The 18,654-nt window shown below is 52.1% G+C and overlaps 6 protein-coding genes across 8 annotated transcripts; 3 read left to right on the top strand and 3 right to left on the bottom strand.

Annotated features, from left to right (window-relative positions):
* Positions 1 to 1,531: 1,531 nt before the first annotated feature.
* AAFC00_004869 (uncharacterized protein) lies at positions 1,532 to 3,165 on the top strand (the record flags this gene model as incomplete). 3 transcript variants are annotated; one of them, XM_069348205.1, is made up of 3 exons in its annotated part: positions 1,532 to 2,090; positions 2,152 to 2,291; positions 2,356 to 3,165. In XM_069348205.1, 3 exons carry the CDS (start codon positions 1,532 to 1,534, stop codon positions 3,163 to 3,165), a joined length of 1,509 nt encoding a protein of 502 aa, XP_069197001.1. The 3 variants fall into 3 exon arrangements, with proteins under 3 accessions (XP_069197001.1, XP_069197002.1, XP_069197003.1); XM_069344575.1 differs by having other exon boundaries at positions 1,598 to 2,090; XM_069344574.1 differs by having other exon boundaries at positions 1,643 to 2,090.
* A 1,465-nt stretch (positions 3,166 to 4,630) lies between these two features.
* AAFC00_004870 (uncharacterized protein) lies at positions 4,631 to 6,562 on the top strand (the record flags this gene model as incomplete). Its single annotated transcript, XM_069344576.1, has 4 exons — positions 4,631 to 4,703; positions 4,774 to 4,843; positions 4,907 to 5,127; positions 5,208 to 6,562. The coding sequence occupies 4 exons, from the start codon at positions 4,631 to 4,633 to the stop codon at positions 6,560 to 6,562; spliced, it is 1,719 nt and encodes a 572-aa protein (XP_069197004.1).
* Positions 6,563 to 8,226: 1,664 nt separating this feature from the next.
* On the bottom strand, positions 8,227 to 10,145 carry AAFC00_004871 (uncharacterized protein; the record flags this gene model as incomplete). The annotated part of the gene is made up of 2 exons (XM_069344577.1): positions 8,227 to 9,772; positions 9,850 to 10,145. 2 exons carry the CDS (start codon positions 10,143 to 10,145, stop codon positions 8,227 to 8,229), a joined length of 1,842 nt encoding a protein of 613 aa, XP_069197005.1.
* A 1,518-nt stretch (positions 10,146 to 11,663) lies between these two features.
* On the bottom strand, positions 11,664 to 12,922 carry AAFC00_004872 (uncharacterized protein; the record flags this gene model as incomplete). The annotated part of the gene is made up of 3 exons (XM_069344578.1): positions 11,664 to 11,771; positions 11,938 to 12,648; positions 12,755 to 12,922. The coding sequence occupies 3 exons, from the start codon at positions 12,920 to 12,922 to the stop codon at positions 11,664 to 11,666; spliced, it is 987 nt and encodes a 328-aa protein (XP_069197006.1).
* Positions 12,923 to 13,534: 612 nt separating this feature from the next.
* On the bottom strand, positions 13,535 to 15,384 carry AAFC00_004873 (uncharacterized protein; the record flags this gene model as incomplete). The annotated part of the gene is made up of 2 exons (XM_069344580.1): positions 13,535 to 13,828; positions 13,894 to 15,384. 2 exons carry the CDS (start codon positions 15,382 to 15,384, stop codon positions 13,535 to 13,537), a joined length of 1,785 nt encoding a protein of 594 aa, XP_069197007.1.
* A 1,220-nt stretch (positions 15,385 to 16,604) lies between these two features.
* On the top strand, positions 16,605 to 18,367 carry AAFC00_004874 (uncharacterized protein; the record flags this gene model as incomplete). The annotated part of the gene is made up of 8 exons (XM_069344581.1): positions 16,605 to 16,705; positions 16,769 to 17,080; positions 17,141 to 17,338; positions 17,417 to 17,597; positions 17,670 to 17,944; positions 18,034 to 18,087; positions 18,180 to 18,228; positions 18,326 to 18,367. 8 exons carry the CDS (start codon positions 16,605 to 16,607, stop codon positions 18,365 to 18,367), a joined length of 1,212 nt encoding a protein of 403 aa, XP_069197008.1.
* Positions 18,368 to 18,654: the final 287 nt, after the last annotated feature.

Here is an 18,654-nt window from a genome sequence, read left to right on the forward strand (position 1 = left end):
GGTCACGGACACTTGTCGGTGTGATACGTCGTCGTCGTCGTGGTTGTTGTCACCGATAACTTGCAACAGAAAGTGCACAAGTGCAATAGGAAATCGCGCAGAAGCAGGAGCAAAAGCCACGGAAGACAGGCAGTATCGTGGGGTTCGGACGATCTATACTGTGCAGGACTGTGCAGGCACAGGTAGCAATCCACTACAGATTGACTTGGACCTGCTACAAAAGCAAGGCACAGGAAGCGGTGTGGACAAGGAGAAGAAGCCGGTAATTAACCACTGGCAGCGATCAGCGAGTAGAAGAAAAGGGCATACTCGTCTGATCGGAAGAAGAAGGTTTCCAGAAGGCATCCTGAAACGGTGGACCCGACTTGAATCAACCAGAGAGGTTTGGTGCACAGCAAATTGGAGAGTGCCGACCCAAGAATAGAGTGTTTTGTGCCGAAAGCGCAGTGGTTGAGCCACATCAGCGAACGCGCTAGCCAGAGCGCCAAGGACATCTTGGCAAAAAGCGGTGACCCTCCTGAGGCTCCTGCAATCTCTTCAGCCAGCGCCTTCCGTCCTCTCCAAACAGCAAAAGAGAGAGACAGCATCAAATCACTCTCTCTATTTGATTCCTGTCTTTTTTTCTTTGTGTCATTAACGCGGAGGATTCTATTGTCACGGTCAGAACCACCAAGGTACGTACGAGTCTATGCGTATACCGCTGCTGCAGAGTTGCCACCCGCGACGAGAGTTGCAACAATCCATCTTTCCCCCTCCCCTCCATCATCCACACCCATCCATCACGCGTCCGCACGGCTCTCATTGCAACCTTCGACCCTTTTCCCAAGTCCAACGACGCGCTTCGACCGACCAACTGCGGGCACAGGGCGATGGCGTCGACAGGGAAGGAACCAAGTGTATACCAAATCTGTACATTTGCATCTGCCCACAATCATCATCGCCTACAATAATCATCTTCACATCTTTTCTTATCGTCATCACCATCACCACCGTCATTGCTGCGACATATACAACAGTCACATGTACAATCATTCGCTTTCGCTTTTCTTTTCCCATCATGATACCACCATCTCCGAACACCACCGGACATTTCTCGCCATTCTACCTTACTCGTCTTGAGAGCCATGACTGACGTGACTTTTTCTCTCTACAGCAGAAAACACTCTCAGCATCCTCATCCGCGTCTTCCTCCTTTTACGCGTCACCACACTCAATCTCCACGCTCTCGCCTTCCTTTACGCCTCTTCTCCCATTCATCAGAACCCGTTTTGAACTCCTTGTGCCTGACACCCAAGAAAAACACGCGTTATCTGGGTCAGCAAGAGTCTAGGGACGGTGAATAAATCTGCCTCTTCAGTCAGTAGTATCGTACCAGCCGCGTGCCGGAGCCTTTTCATTGTGCAGTGGTAGGGAGGTTGCGCGTCAAGCACACCAACCCCCACACGTACACGCACCACGGATGTTGCTTCCTCGAATCGATTCGTTGTTGTGGCCCAGCACGAGGAGGGACAGCGCCGGCGCAGTTGGCAAAATGAAGTTGAATAGCATCTTGAATACTAACAATTGGCCTTCAGAAGATTCGCAATACGCAAGAAACATGCAGACCCAATACGAGGTCCCGCATTACCCTACGCCGCATGACATGTCGGCTCCGCAATACCCCCAGAACCTCTATGTGCCGAACAACAATAGAATCAAGTCGGAAAATGGTTCTGAACGCGGCGTTTCCCCCCACCCCTCGGACCCCTCTTCGCGTTACTCTTCACAGGCTCCCTCAACCCTTCATGCCGCTTACCCACAGCCCATGAACAGCATGCCCGCTGCCATGCGATACCCTTCTCCCTCGCAGATGCATCAGCCCATGCCCATGATCCAGCACAGCTATCACCCGAATCCGCCTCAGGACGCTACATTCGTCCAGCAACCCATGAACGCAGCACCCCAGGTTCATGACCCGCAACAGCAACAGCAGCAACAACAGCAGCAGCAGCAAGACGGCGTCCGCACAACCGGAAGCGGCCTACCTAAAGCCTTTGCCTGTTCTACTTGCGGCAAGGGTTTCGCCCGAAGAAGTGACCTGGCCAGACACGGTTCGCAAGCCTTGTCAAACTTTACAGACGCGTCATCGAAGCTAACACTCATTCCTACCAGAGCGCATCCACAGTGGTGTCCGTCCCCACGTCTGCGACTACCCTGGCTGCGGCAAGCAGTTCATCCAACGCTCGGCTCTCACGGTGCACTCGCGTGTCCACACCGGTGAGAAGCCTCACATGTGTGAGCGTTGCGGCAAGGTCAGTCAATCATTTCCCTACGCATTTTGTTGTTTGGACATGGACTGACACGTCCCCTTTATAGCCCTTTAGTGATTCCTCATCGCTTGCGAGACATCGCAGAATTCACTCGGGCAAAAGGCCATACAAATGCCCGTACGCGGACTGCCAGAAGACCTTCACCCGCCGCACCACTCTGACGCGTCATCAAAACCACCACACGGGTACAATCGAAGAATCCGCTGCAGCCACAGCTGCGGCGCTGGCAACGAGAGCTTCTCTGCAGTCGGCCCGTGGTGGTCGTTCGGATGGCGAGGACTACTCGGATCACAAGTCGCCCATGCCCACACCGTCTCCTCATGACCGTCCCGTCTCTGTGTCGCCTGCGGGTACTATGAACGGTGTACCGGGACTCCAGAGACAGACGTCTGACTACTACATGAATGCCATGAATGGTGGTATGCCCATGCCTCCCCATCTGAGAGCCGAGATGCAGGGTCACAGCCCAAGAGCGCCAAGCCCTGCCAACTCGCATTACTCGATGCCTAGCAATGCCAGCCAGCAGCGTCAGCACATGACGTCTCACCCGACTGCATACCCCCTCCCCTCGACTCTTGAGCCTCCCACCACCAACCCGCCCAGCCAGAACGGCAGCGTCAATGGTAGCCCCCACATTGCCGGATCGGGCTGGCAGTCTCCTGCACACCAGTCTCTCCCTGGTGCCCAGCAGACTGACTACTCTTACCCCGACCCGAACACACAGCAATATGTGCAGAATGCTCAGAGCCTGTATTACCAGAATCAGACTCTGCGTCGCCCGCAGAGCACTGATCCTATTGAGACATACCAGACCCAGCGTATGCCTCAGGAACTGTGGACTCAGCATCCGCAGTGACTGACCGCCAAGGCCACGTACTAGGTCGGATCTTGTAACTTAAGAACACGCTGGAGGAGATTCATAAAAAGAAAAGACGTGGCGTTGAGCCTTTGAAAGAGACAAGGATCACGAGATGTTCACAGCCATTGAAGGCGCACGGGTGTTGATTTGTTTCTTTGCTGGACACATTAGCAAGGGGTTTCGCGAACATACGCAGGCGTTTCAGCCGACTGGCTGCTCGGTGTCAAGTAGTAGTATCTCTTCATGGGCAAAAGGAGTTTTCGGTACGGCGAAGCGGCGACAAATGGGGAGGATTGGAAGGGAACGGTGTTTTTGCTCTTTGGCTCTTTTGTTTTGTGATTTTGCGTGCATGGCGGCGGCGAGGCTTTTTCGAGATTTTGTGGAGTGAGAAGGAAACACAGTGATGGCGAAGCTTGCTGGAGGAGTAATAAGGTAATGACTTGATGTCTCCTGTAACTATATCATAGACTGTGCGATTATGCGAGCAGATGGCCGCCATGCTCCTCATGCCTTAGCTATTACCTCAACAAGCAATACCAAATCTTCGGTCAATGAGGCGAATGTTTCGACAAATCACTGGGTAACACATGAATTGCGAAGGGAAGCAATCAAAAGTGAAAGTCTAATGTTATAAGAGCGGAATGGAGCGGATTTCTTGTATGGCACGCAGCGGAGATAGAAGGACTTTTGACATTTTTTTCCTGGGGCGCCGCATACAACAATGACGAAACAGAGACATGTAGTCAGGTACAGGCAGCGTTTAGGTATCCAGTGACCCTTACTGCATGTCAAGAACAATCTACGGTACACGTTCTGCAGGGACAAGAAGCATGTAGGACAAGAAGTACCGCAGTCAGGTCTGAGCGAAGGTTGCCGTGCTGGGCCTCAATCCACAGTCGGCCGTCCCCTTGTCCCAGGTGTGGCTCCGCGCTCTCCTTTTGACAGTGACGGAAAGCCACATGCACGAGGGAACGAACGGACGTGCGCAGGAAGTTGCCAAGCTGTAATGACGATGAGCCGCTGATGCCAGAGACCACCCACAAGATCCACGACCGCATTCCTTGAGGTTACCTGCCTTCTTCTCACTCACCGAACTCTGTCCTCACAAGTCATTCGAAGCGCAATCCCACCGAGTTGTTCGAGAGAACGAAGCCAGTCATATTTCAAATCTAGCAAGCACCTGCCTGGCATTCGCAATTGTGACAAAGACTCCGAGGACCGTCACACAGCGCCAAGAGCACAAGGTATCCGCGCCTGCCTCCCCGAACGCCTGATCGCTACGTACCTGCCCCGTCACCCGTAGTCACACTTTCCACTTCCACGCACTTTCCTGTCCGAAGACTCCGATTTGGACTCAGTGGCAAACCTCGCAGCATCTATCCGAGCATCTTCATCTCATTCCTCGCGTTCCGCAACTAAGCCGATCTCAACAGGCGCACTCCTTTAGAAACACAGAGCCATCATGTCGGGGGTTTTGAGAAGCGTCAAGAATGTCACCAAAGGCTACTCTTCAGTACAGGTGAAAGTCAGAAATGGTATGTATCAGCGTAAACTCACCTGCAGTGGTCAATGGAAGAGACAGACATTAATGCGTGTGTCAAACAGCGACGAGTAACGACCCCTGGGGGCCGACCGGCACGGACATGGCCGAGATTGCCAAAATCACCTTCAATAGGTATCGCATACGAGCAGACATGTGTGGCGGACTTTCAGAAGGGTGCGGCTAATGCAGTCGCAGCTCGAGCGACTTCTACGAGGTCATGGACATGCTCGACAAGCGTCTCAACGACAAGGGCAAGAACTGGCGCCACGTGCTGAAGTCGCTCAAAGTGCTCGACTACTGTCTCCACGAAGGCTCCGAACTCGTGGTCACTTGGGCGAGGAAGAACATCTACATCATCAGGACACTGCGCGAGTTCATCTACTTGGACGAAGAGGGGCGCGATGTTGGTCAGAACAGTACGTAGCCGCGCGCCGATTCCTTGGCTCATCCTGCGCTGGTCGCAACCCTCAAGTCGCACAAGCTGACCAGATCCCAGTTCGTGTTTCGGCGAAAGAATTGACCAGTCTCATCATGGACGAAGAACGCCTGCGCAACGAACGCCAGAACCGCCACTCATGGAAATCTCGAGTGACCGGACTCGAGGACATGCAAGGCATGGACAACTTCAGTGGCGGTAGTCACGCGACGACGCCACGACGTGAGCGACAACGCAGGAACGACGATGACGACCTGGAGTACAGACTGGCATTGGAGGCCAGCAAGAACGAGGCCGAGGAGGATGCGAGAAGACGCGCTCATAAGACGCACGTGACAACGGAAACGGACGACGATTTGGCCAAGGCCTTGAAGCTGAGCAAAGAAGAGGAAGAGCTGCGAAAGAGAGAACTCGAGGAGGCGAACGCCAGCTCGTTGTTTGATGATCTGCCCACCCAGCCGACCGGAATCAACCAAGGCTACCAGCAGCAGCCAGCCGTTGATTGGTTTGGCAACCCTGTTGAGCAACAGCAGCAGCAGCAGCAGCAACAGCAGCCCCAGAGCACTGGCTACCTGAACAATGCTTACAACCAGCAGCCTGTGGTGGCCCAGCCCACCGGTTACCAGAACGGTTATGGCTACGGCGCATTCCAGCAGCCTCAGCAGACCGGTTTTGACCAGATGTTCCAGCAACAGCAGCAGCCTCAGCAGCAGTTCTTACAGCCGCAGCAGACCGCGTACAATCCCTGGGCTTCTCAGATGAATGGCTTCGATCAGAACCAGCAGCAATTGCAGCCCCAGGCTACAGCCGCCGGATCCAACAACCCCTGGGCCAGCGCGTCTCCTCAGCCTGCCCAGAACTCCATTCAGGCACAGCCCACCGGCTCGAACAACCCCTTCGCCTCTTCTTTCAGCCGTCCCCAAACGCAGACCCACCGCGCTCCTACACTATCAACGCTACAAGAGCAGAAGACCGCGACGCAAGTCAACCAGCCCTCATACAACCCCATCACTTCCTTCCAGGCCCCACAACAAGCACCGGCGCAGCGACCCGTACACACTGCCCAGGAGCTCGATCCCCATCGCGCCCAGCTCAGCGCTCTTCTGGCTGCCGGCGAGGGTCAAGACACCTTTGGCAACGTCGGAAACCTGCGCATACCCGCGCAGCACACAGCTCCTGGCACCTTTGTCAACAGTGCAGGTGCCGGAAGTATGGGCCAACTCGAGGCGTCTCGCACGGGCAACAACCCCTTCCTCCACCAACAATACACCGGCATGCCGCAACAGCAGTTCCCCGCTCAGACGGGACCCGCCGGCGCCTTTGGATCGTCCAATCCGTTCGGAGGCCAGAGACAGCAGCCGCAGCAACAACAATACCAACAGGGGGGTCAAAATGGCAGTCTCATCGACCTGTGATGACGACGGTTCCCTCATAGACTCGTTCAACCGTTCTTGCTTTCTTTCTGTCATTTTCACGGTCAAAACCTCTCGGTTTAACTCCGCCCTCTGTGTCTCGCTTCTTTTCCCCCTTCTTGGCTTTTGTTGTTTGCTCGGCTGCATTTGCTTTATATATCCACTTCTACAAACCGAAAGCCTTCTTTTATCTTTTACAGACCGTGCGAGTCTCATAATGCAAGTTTTCTTTTTTAATGGTCTTTATTGTGTCTAGTGCGTCAACCGGTGGTGGTGGTGGTATGGATGGTACATGGGAAGTTCGGCAGAACTTGCTGAAGACAGAGAGATCTATGGAACAAAATGAATTCGGCAAATGGAACTGTTTGCTCTAAAGCAATATCAACTTCGACCAGAAAGGTGTTTTCATTTTCCCTTTTTTTCTCTTTGCTTCTCTTGATTATTGAAAACCAGAACCAGTGACGATCGGAGGATATATCTATTTCAGCTCATTTACAACTCCTACGTAGGGATCAGAGAGACGGACAGACAGACAAATTATTGTATAAATCTTGATTTCTATAATCTGTTCCACTTTCTCTGCTTTTTGTTTCTTGTCGCCATTCACATGGTGTATGCCCTGAATATATGCCGTTGGCTGCGTCAAATCAAGATCCAGAAATAAACGCCTCTGTGGACTAGAAAATGCAGTCGACGCTATGCATCCCCTAACCAGCCATCTGGATAAAAGGAAGTAGGCCCTGCAGGTGTTCAATTAAAAAACACAGAGGCACAGTCACTCAGCATATCATATCGGACAGCGAACAAGTCTCAGCACATGACTTTATCGAGCGGGTCGACCATGTCGAAAGAAGACCATGCCAATACTCACCCGAACTCACAATTGTCAACCAAGGCACCGCTTTGGACTCTTGGATTGTTAGGATGTTGTTCTTGGACGGTCAAGGGCTGGGTAGGGTCGTAGACTGGGCTGTGTCGCCTTCATGCTAGGGGCTAGGTGTATCCTTTGACATTTGAAGTAGATAGCGAGACGGTATATGTTATCGTCTGATAGTAGAGGGCTGAGGATCGAGTTGGACCACTAATGCTCCTGAGGGGCTCTGTACAATGTCTACAGCAGTAAACACTGTAGAGTTGTAGGGACGTTGATGGACGAAGTGCGTAGGTGAGCATGGAGTTATCTTATCTATGAACTGGATTATATCATATCATATCATATCAGATCGCCAGATCAGATCACCAGACTCAACAAGACGAATGGATTCTTTCTGCAGAAAGAGCATAGAACATTCACAGCTCAAGGAGAAAAAGGAAAGGAAACGGAGAGTGGAGGCTGTTGAAGAACTCTCGTGCTTATTCGTGCCATTAAAATTACAACTGTTCCGCTAGATAAACCCTTATTTCATGGATCGTGCATGACACACATACTCTGAACTCGTAAATGCGAAGTGACAAATGACCCCGTGTCTTGCGTAGCTAGTCCTTGAAAGCGCGAGGAGTGAAATAAAAATAGAAATTAGTGCGAACACTGCCATTCCTGGTATATTTGATCATCTTGGCTTTTCGTTCTGTTCGTTCGTTTTTTTTTGTCTTTTTTTGTCTTTTTTTTTGTCTCTTCTGATTTTGTGTTCTAGGACGGAGAAGATAACAGCGAAGAAGGAGAAAGACTATATCAAACCCTTCTCTCTCTGCTTCATCTTCTTGACATCAATGTCCCTCCAGAACATCGTCGACACAAGCGTGATGCTGTACAGGCAAGTGGCGGTGATGAGCATGAGTCTCTGGGTCTGGCCATAAGACAGGTTGATGGCATCTCTGGTGGGGGATCCCATAGGATAGCTGGACTGCACCGTGATGTCCCCGTAGATGGAGTCGAGATCAGCGAGGCTATCGGCAGGCAAGTTCTGGGCGAGCTTGACGGGGAAAATGGAGGTCCACATTGCGCCGGCGATGGCGAGACCGATGGAGGATCCAATGGATGCGACGACGGCCTCGCAGGCCAAGACGGCGGAGACGGCGTTGTGTGCGCACACGGCCATGACGGTGATCTGCTCGCAGATGACGAGGGTGCCGCCGCCGAAAGCGATGAAGATTTGGGTCATGACGATGAAGCCGATGTTGACGTCGGGCTGGCGGAACTTGATCATGAGGCCCACACCAAGGATGGTCACGGGAACACCGAAGAAGAGGGCGTAGTGCTTGACTCTGCCGTAGTAGCGCATCATGACGCCAAGGAGAAGAGTCCAGGCGCACGAGCCGATGGTGTAGATGTTGCCGATATAGGTTGCGTTGGTGACGGACTCATCGAAGAGGACGATCAGGAGCGAATAGAAGTATGAGTTCCAGATGTACCATGCGGTGTAAAGACTGCCTGCCATGACATATGTGAAGATGACGGTGCGGTCCTTGAGAAGGTACCAGGGGACAAAGGTGGTAGGGGCGAAGCGCTCCCAGACGGCGAAAGCCACAGTCAGGAGGATACCGAAGACGATGAAGCAGATGATCATGGGCGATTTCCAGCCCTCAGCCTGGTAGGTGTAGATGGAGAAACTCAGAAGGAAAAGTGAGAGACCGGTGCTGAGGAGCAGTAGACCGATGACATCAAATTCCTTGCCGTAGTAGAGGACAGTCTGGAGGAAGTCGCCTCGGCTGGGGCGCTTGGGGATGAGTCCCATCTTATCGGCTTTCAGGTGGTTGAACCAGAAGATGAGGAAGAGAGGCGCGCAGACGACAGGCATAATGATTGCCCAGATACCGAATCCCCATCTGAAACCGATAGTTGCGAGGATGCGTTCGGCAGCGGGGCCGGATGCCCAAGTCGTTGCGATGTAAGGAGACGAAACAAATGCAAGGGCGAAGGCTCTGTGACGGAGCTTCGAGGTATCGGCGATAAAGATGGTGAAGGAGAAATCAATGCCGTTCCATCCTACATAGTAGAAAACCTGGGCTGCTGCGTATGTCTTGACGTTATTGCAGGCCGCCATCATAATGAGACCAAGGGTCATTGAGGCGACCATGCATGCGAAACCCTGTGGTCTTCCCCAGATATCGAGGATTTTGGCGTAGGGGAGCTTCCAGAGACCAGCAATGAGTGTCGAGATGATGTCGACGACGGGAGTCAGAGAGTGCGATTCGAATGCACTGGTGACGTAGGGAGTAAGAACACCGACGATACCAGAGGAGAAGGCCATGATGAAGTAGATGATCCAAATGCTTTTTATCATCGTTAGCCAGGTTCTTGCTCATTTCTTGTCCATCTCGCACTAGGAGCAGATATCCAAGAGACTTACAGGACGTATACAAGGATCAATTCCTTCTTTCCCCAGACATGGGTCATGGCCTCAACAGCCTGAGTACCATGCTGAGCGGAGGCGTCAATGGAGGCGTCACTGGCCTTCTCGTCGGTCACATCATCAGCATTGACAATGCCAGCTTCCTTTGATGAGCGCTTCTCTGGGTCACCCGACTCGATGTCAGTGCCCGATGATGTTCGAGAGTTGCCTATCGCATCGACAATTTCGCTGTTTGCCTCCCTCTCGTCTGTGCCAGCAATGTGCTTGGCTAGTCCACGGAGTCTGAACCTCATGGTGGAAGAAGACCGAACTCCAAGCGAGTTTTGCTAAGAGAGAAGAAAATGTGAAGAGGAAGAGGAAGAGCTGAGATGCACTTTCTACCTCAGTGAAGTGATATGCAGATGGATAAGATAAGAAAGGAGATCATATTGAACACGGAGGAAGATTACTTATGTACTATGCATGTATGCAGCGGTCTTGGCTGCAAGGGGACAAAGGTTTCGTGCCCAATCGGAGCATATAGGCTCACTAGACCAATAATACATCTGTACCACCTACAGTCAATTATTTTCTGCGGGCCTCGACGCCTCTAGCGGCGCGAAGATCCGCAATCGAGAGTTCCTTCGTTCGAACTCTCAACGTCTATCCCTCGGGTTGACGGGATGCCCCTCATCCAGAGTAGTGGGACCCATTAATCTGATCTTTGTGCTCACACGGTCTTCCTCCAAGCTGGAGTCGGTAAGAGAAGTTTTCGTGGTCACTTGATTGATGTGCTGGAGTTTGTTTGGCCACAGAGAGGTGTATTATCAGGGCACATGTTCAGAATCACTCTGTCGTTAGTAGCTTCATGCCTCTAGCGACTTCGCCTAGACAGCAAAGTGCGCTCCCAAAAGCGAGCTCGGATCTTTCAGGGAGCTGAGTCGCCACAAGCATGGTCGACTTCTCGATACCAAGGCGGGTGCAAACGTGAAAGGGGAGGAAAAGACAGAAATAAAGGCGGTTTCCTGACACAAAGCTCTTGTGACAGGACGCGTTAGGCGTTAGTGGCTGACTGTAGCAGCGTTGAGACGGGCGAGCAAAGAGGTGAAGATCAGATGAAGTGGAGTCGGACCTTGTATTAGAACAGTTGTCGAACAAGTAGATTGGTTTTATCTGATGATCCGATTGCAAATGGTCGCATGTTTAGGCCCACGGAGGATCGTGCTAGTCCATGCAGCCGCGTTTGCAGTTGGACTAGATACTTGGCACGTGCTTGGCTCCACGAATTTACGTGGGTACCTAGGTAGGGAGAATGCTCCGGACGTGACTCTGCAAACGTTAGCTGGGACCAAGATCCCGACAGACAGTAACTCATCACCACTGTAGGATGTATCTGTATGCCTGTATCACTGACTCGGAGTACCGAAGATTGTTTTTATCACGGGTTCAGCAGAATGGCAGAAGTAGTTGAGCAGTTTCCCAACGATGTTTGTTTGTTCTTCTCAGGTGTACCCGAGACCTGATGGTAGGAAAGCACGCGGGCACTCGGCAGGATACCGTAGTTTTCATTCGGATGAGGTACACATAATGAGGTAACAACTCACTTTTCGTCATAGAATTTCTGGATTCCCTCTTGCAGCCATAAACTGAATCGTGATATGAGGTGTGCATGACTAGGGGATGTGGCTAAACTTCTTGGAGATGTACTTGGGTCACCTGTAATCAAATGTTTTTCTCTTTCACGCCCGTGACTTTTACACAGACCCTATCTTTGGGAGGAATAGTGGCAATATAGCAAGCCACATGGCGGTGTTAGACTTCAGCCGCTGCGATTAAAATTTCGGGAAGAACATAGGTGTATCCTTCTTCCACTGCTGGTAGTCCTTTCGATCGCCGTAGCGTTTGTCGTACTTTTCCTCGCTAAGGGGAATGCCCGAGACCTGCGGAGCATAGGGTCAGCAAAGGAAAAGGCCAGTCAGGCCAGTCGAAGGAATCGTTTTCTTCCCAGCTCGCATACTCTTTATTCCGCCCCATTTAAACCTTGACTGGCATCGATGGGAAAAAGTAGTCCGACTTTCAACCGAGGAGTACAGTGTTATAACATACCTTGAAAAGTAGGAATGTGACGAAAGCAGGGCTCACAGCCGCCATAGCGATCGCACCCATTCTACCAACTACACCACCAGAGAAGCCCATACCCATCTGGCCGACATGGCTGGCAAGAACACCAGCGGCAACGGTCGCAATGCCTGTCCACAGCGTTGACTCGCCGAAGTAGTTGGGATGGCGACTTTTGCTCCATAAGCCTCGAGTCAGAAAGTCTTCGCTGTGCTTCTTTTCCTTCTTCTCACGCATCCATTCGCTCTTCTGTCTGTCTGCTGTGGCCTCGAACGTGATGCCACCTATGAAAAGCGAGAAGCCCAATAGGTCGGTCAAAGTGATGAAAGGAAGAGCAGCCAGAGTAGTGGCGGGCACAGCATTGACCGCCAACACAGGAAGCAGGCACAGAGATACCCATGTTGCCTGAGCAAAGAATGCACCAAGGAATTTGGGTGGTGAATTACGAATGTTCTCGAAGCGCGAGTCTTGTCCATCTTCGGCCGTGATGCGCTTGAAGAGGAAGGTGCCGAGACGAGTGGCCCATATGGTCACCGCGGTACTGAGAAGTACCTGACGCCAATTCCAGACGGAAACACCGCCTTTGCTGGTAAGACTAGCAAGGAGACTAGGCCAAGGTGGCAGAGGACCTCCGGCGCTGTATGCTGCAGCTCTGGCGCGGAGAGTGGGTAGTGCTAGACTCAAGGCAGTGCACGAGATCTTTCGAAAATGCCAAATTAGTGGATGGTCACTCTCGCACCCCGGAGACAATGAGGACGGGCTCTAACATGGGCACCATTCATAAGGATCAAGGATTAAAGCTCACATAAGTCAATGATCCCGACAGATCATAAAACCTCTCGGTCTGTGCAAGAATACTGGGGATGGCGACGCCTGCCTGGATGGCATACGCTGTCCCAATACAAGGTATCAAAGTCCTCAGGAATGGGTTCTTGAAGTTACTCAATTGAAGCATGGCATTGAGGACAGTCATGTTGAGTAGTAGACAGTGATAACCTTCCCAGTTTCTGACCGAGACAGAAAACTGCAGGCGGACCAAAGATGTGCAGTGCAGTTGTAGGTCAAAGTGTTGAAAATGTCGTGTGTGCTGAGCGCATTGCTCTTCTTAGGGCGGATATATATGCCATTCTCAACTCCTAACATCAACGGTTCCCGATAAAGAACTCGATTGCTCGATTGCCAGGAAGAGTGGTGAACTCTAGTTCAGAGTCAAGCTCATGCACCTCACAACAAATGGCCCCGGTGACGACATTGCGGGGGAAAACTAATCCGACTCCGACCACAACCGTAGAGGAGGTCCTCTGGCGGCCCCCCAGAAATGCGAAGCAGTAGCACAAAAGCTAGGGGTCTGAACCTGACAGAAGGAGGGTTATTTGTCCGGCGGAGGATGAAACTCCGTATCAAAGGCCGACGCAGAGGAAGTAAGGTGAACAATGAAGGTGAATTGGAATTTTCGAGTTATGTAAACCGTGCCGGGGCTCCCAGCTCGATGCATTCGCTGTTTCATACATCGTGATCGCGTTGCTAATAATCGTCGACACTTCTCATGCTGGCAAAGAAATGCCAGATCTATCATGTAAATGTCCTAATCGACCTTGGCCCCTATGAGTCTGTTGCCTCGTTTGCCGGGGCCACCTGGCGCTTCCAAAACATTACTCATGCGACCGTAGCGCATGCGTCCGTCTCCTGTTCCAGCGATGGGAAGACCATCTTTGTGTAGACGTTGCTTTGAATGCTTCCGCAAACGTTTACGAGCGACCATGACAGGTACGCTAGATTTTGTGACAAGGTAATTACTAAATGAACCGAGTAACACGCCCTTGAGGGCAGAACGTCCTCGCGAACCGAGGATCGTCAGAGTGGGTGACAGGAAGTCGATCTGGTGATGAGAAACTTTAGTATGCTTCCATTGGCAAATTGGTGATCAGTGACATAAGAACTTACCACTTCGGTGATCATGTGCCTTGGACTCTTGCAGTGAAACACCTCCACAACCACACGGACCTGAAGACGGGTCTTCCTGAGTAGCCTCACGCAGCGTTGGCTGATATCCTCAGCAGCGCGGAACCGCTCTCGTTCAGCCTTGCTCATGCCCTCCCGTTCACCGTAGGCCACACGCGCCGTGCTTCCATCTTGTGACACAGCGCCCTGAGTGACATTCTCAGCTGTCAGGGAGCGAACAATGCTAGCCGTCTCAGCGACGACATCGGCACCGTGGCCAATCTCCACACCTTCTGATCCTCCGACATTACCGCCCTCTTCGTCTACAGCATAGACTGCGAGCAGAGTGTCTCCATCTCTCAGCACCGTGCCAATGGTCCACTCGAGCGCGTACTCGGCCTCGGAGGAAAGATCTGTGGCTACGAGGTAGACGCGCTGTCGTCGGCGACCTTCTTCCGCCTCGCGCTGGAAATGGGTGTAATCACCGCGAATGACCTGGCGGATGACGCGATGGGCAGAAGGCGTGCTGTGTATAGGTGAAATGGTCAAGGATAGGCGCTGGGCACGTCGTAGATCAGAAAGGTGCTCCTCATCGTCGGAATGCACGGGAGTGGAAGTGCCAGAAGGAACGGCATCGAAGGCGGTACTGGGATGAACATCGTCGCGCTCGCTCTTGTGAGTGCTATGGGCAGTGGCAGCGAGAGGTGGGGTGACGGTTATCTTGGGATCGGCTGCGGCCGAGTTGTCTGTACTGGTCGAGCCCTGGCGACCTCTGACAGGTAAGTCTTCCTCACTCTCGTCTGCCAGACCGACGGATTTGCCAACTCTTGCGCGACCCCTACCTCTGTCGTTACTTCTGTCGGTGTCTGCGCCAGAGTCGTTGTCATCGTCCTCGTCGTCGTCCTCGTCGCTGCTACCGGACTCGGCATCATAATCCTTCCTTAGTCTCACACCACCATCTGGAGCTTCGGAGGTGCTTTGAGCGAGCTGTCCGACCTTGCCCTCGGCATTAGACATGCGACGACGCTCGGTGACGGACTTGCGCTGAGCTGCGCCTCGAGGACTCAAGCTGCGAGCAGAATTGCGGGACTTGACACTCGCATTGTCTTTCTCCAAAGCAGCTCGTCTCGGATCGGATGGACCGAGATCTCCAGGCAATGCGATTTTCGCTTTCCCAAAGACGCTAGCCATGGCGTTTGGCTTGCGGGTTGTGGTGGGAGAAGCAGAAGCGGAAGGATGGGACAGAGAAATAGAACTCCTTCTAGGGGTGGAAGCTGCCTCGGCGCGCAATTCTCTGGCGTCGTCTTCGAGAGCGTCGAATAGAGAAGTCGGGGGGCCTTTGTGGACAGTGGGGGCCGGAGGTGGAGCAATGGTGGAGGTGGAGAGACGTCTGCCAGAGAAAGACTCCCGGTGTTCGCGGGCATCGGCTTCGAGGGCGGAGAGCAAGGAATCGCCGTGCGCTGCCGTACCGAGTCGTGGGTTGGGAGTTGCCATTATGCTTTGATCGGTGATTTGTGTGCGGGTGGCGTAGTGCTGCTCTGTACCAGACTATGCGACAGAATATGCGACACCTGTTGCAGAGGTCCAGCCAGTCACGAGTCAACAGGGAATCGCAATGTTGTCGTGCCTATCTCCGTTTCCGACACGCTACGTCAAAAAGAGCCGGCGACGTCGACGTTGGACCCACTCTTATGTCTGCCGACTGCCGCTTAAGGGTTGTGTGATGCTGGTCTGACTGTGAGGGGTTGAGGTGCAGCTGTCACCCTGATGCGGTGAGAGGGGGACTGAGAATATTGAGATATATGAAATGAGAAGAAGAGAGATGAAAGTCAAGGTAAGAAGACGAGAGACGAAAGGAAGACTTGACAAGGCTATCACGCGAGTGCATCAACGCTTAGCATCAACGAGCTCTCGGCGCGGGGCACCATGGCAGAAGAGTGAAGAAATGCCCAGCATCGTCGTGGTGGAGAAAGCGCACTAGGAGGTGATGGATGGGATCACCTAGTGTGGACAAGGCGAGTACAAGTGCAGTGCAGCATAAAGCCCAGACACACGCTTTGTACAGTACCTTACCTTAGCATTGACACAGCAGAAGCCATACAGATATTTGAGGAAAGTCGTCTTGTCGGAGCTTTTACGATTCAGTGCGCCCTCTTTTACCATTAACTTACACAGACTTCCCTCGCGCGGCTTGCTTTTATGCAGGCGTCATGAAGGTTGCACCACCCGCTCCTGCCTATTACTACCCCACACACCCTCGTGGCAATTCTCCGCAATCTTCATACCTCGCACAGTAGCCATCAAGGAGGAGCTGCCACAGTGCCTCTCCATGCCCCTACTCCTACCAACACGATCATATACTGCTGGCTTAACAATATGAACCTTCATACAATATCTGTTCTCCTTCGGGTCTTCGAAATCATGGAGATACCAGTGTACCAAACAAAAGTTCCGATGCGGTCATCTAGCTTTCACATAGGTCTTGTCAACGCGCCTTTTCGGCACTCTCCTCACTTCCGATCCCAAAATATGACCACGCAATTAGGGCAGCGAACTTCTCTCTGCTACAGAAGTGTAGTCCAAGCAGTGCAACCCGAGATGCATAGAGTAAGCAAGCAGTAAGTCACATATAACACCGGTTCTCTGCCACCTAGAATATGTAAGATCTCTTTACCCGCATTTCTCAAGTTTACCACATCATCCATCACCCCGTCATGTCTGCACCAACGGCGCACAAATGGAACCTCGGAGACCAGTTCGAGTCTGTCCATCCACACTTAGACTCGATCGAAGCTTTGTGGAACAAGAAGTGGAAGTGAGTGCCTATATCGACTGTTCGTGCCTGCCACTACATTTGTCCTTACGCTCTAAATTCTAGATTTCCCTGTACCAAGTCCTTGTATCCTTTCCACGACGGCAAGTTTGAGGATTTTGAACCAGTATTCGAGGAGCTCATCTCCAAGAAAATCGATTCTGGATATACTGACGAGTATACCCGGGTCTTTATCCCGACTGCTGAGCGCCTTGTCGCTGAGGCGGATAAGCTTGCTCAATCTAGCCCAAAACAAGCCTCGGATTTGTATCTCAGAGCGTGCACTGTATACCGTATTGCACGCTTCCCATATATCAATTCACTTTACAAGAAACAGGTGTATGATGCGCAGAAGGAAGCGTACCTCAAAGCTGCAAGGTATATCTCACCTCCCCGTAGCGACTCGCATCTTGTCTGACGTGATGCACAAATGTGTAGTCTATGGGAATGTCCGATCAAGGACGTAGTCATCCCTCACACCTCCGGGACCTCCGCCGATGAAGGGGACTCCATTCCGCTCTACGTCCGCTTGCCCAAGGATGCATCCAAGACCAAACCTTGCGGCGTCGTACTTCTCATCACCGGCTTGGACGGTCACAGACCCGACAACACAACCAGAAGTGATGAGTTTCTTGCGTAAGCATCCCTTGTGAGACCCGAAGGTGCAAGAACAGGCGTCCTTCCTCTTGTCATGCTGACCACATCGTTCTCAAGCCGCGGATGGGCCTCTGTAATCACAGATATCCCAGGAACTGCCGATTGTCCCGCCGACCGCAAAGATCCCGAGGGCGCTGATCGTCTCTGGACCAGTATTCTAGACTGGATGGCCAAAGAAGGCGTCTTTGACATGAAACGTGTCCTCGCATGGGGTCTCAGTGCCGGTGGTCACAACGCAGTGAGTACATCTTGACACATCACACTAAGATATTTCCCGTTGATGACTATTGTTAACAATTCCGGCACATAGGTCAGAATAGCCCACACGCACCACACACGTCTCGCAGGCAGCATAGCGCAGGGCGCAGGAACCCACCACTTCTTCTCCCGCGAGTGGCTAGAAAAGGCCCAGAACCACGAGTACCCCTGGAACGCCCTGCCAGCGCTGACCGCAAAGTACGGCTACTCCTCTCCCGACGAGTTCATGGATAAGGCACAGGCTACGTGGTCGCTCGTCGAGACTGGTGTTGTGGAGATGAAGAGTTGTAGGCTGTTGCTTATTAATGGCACTCATGACGGGTTGATGTGAGTTTTTCCTTTCGCATTTGCTTTGACAGGTTCCTTTACTGCTTGGGTATAAAACACAATTACTGATTTGGAGTGTTCCTCAACAGGCCCATCGAAGACAGCATGTTGATGAGCGAATACGGCTCGCCCAAGGAATCAAGGTATACACACTCCTCGCACTTCAGACCTGCTGGACGGACAAGACTGCATACTCCCACCTCTCTTGTTACATTGTAAGACTGACGCACAACAGATACATTACGGGGAGATTACACATGGGATACCCCGAAGCAAACGCATATGTACGTCAACATCCCCCCATGGTCTTGTCGTTGAAGATACTATGAGAGACTCGAATGACAAGGGAGAAGTGCACTTACTGACATATTCTCGATATAGGTCTACCCCTGGATGGAGCAGGTCATGGCGTCGGTTCACTGACGGCATTATGACGATGCAAGAACGAAATGAGACGACAATTGGGTGCGAGACAGGATGGTATGAAATTCGCGAATAACATATTTTACGCGAGCCTCGACATTCTTTTCTCAGTTCGACAAACCCTGTTCTTCCCACAAATGAGCACAGGTGAAAGTGACAAAGAAATCGTTTAATTTATGTTACTACTATTTTGAAAGTGCAGCTACTCAGCAACATTCTTTGTGAAGGAAAGACCTGTTAGTGATTCTCTTTCCTTTCTCAGCCGAAAAAGATAATTGGCATATAGC

Source organism: Neodothiora populina, assembly GCF_041146345.1.
Source record: "Neodothiora populina strain CPC 39397 chromosome Unknown canker_contig_3, whole genome shotgun sequence".
NCBI lineage: Eukaryota > Fungi > Ascomycota > Dothideomycetes > Dothideales > Dothioraceae > Neodothiora > Neodothiora populina.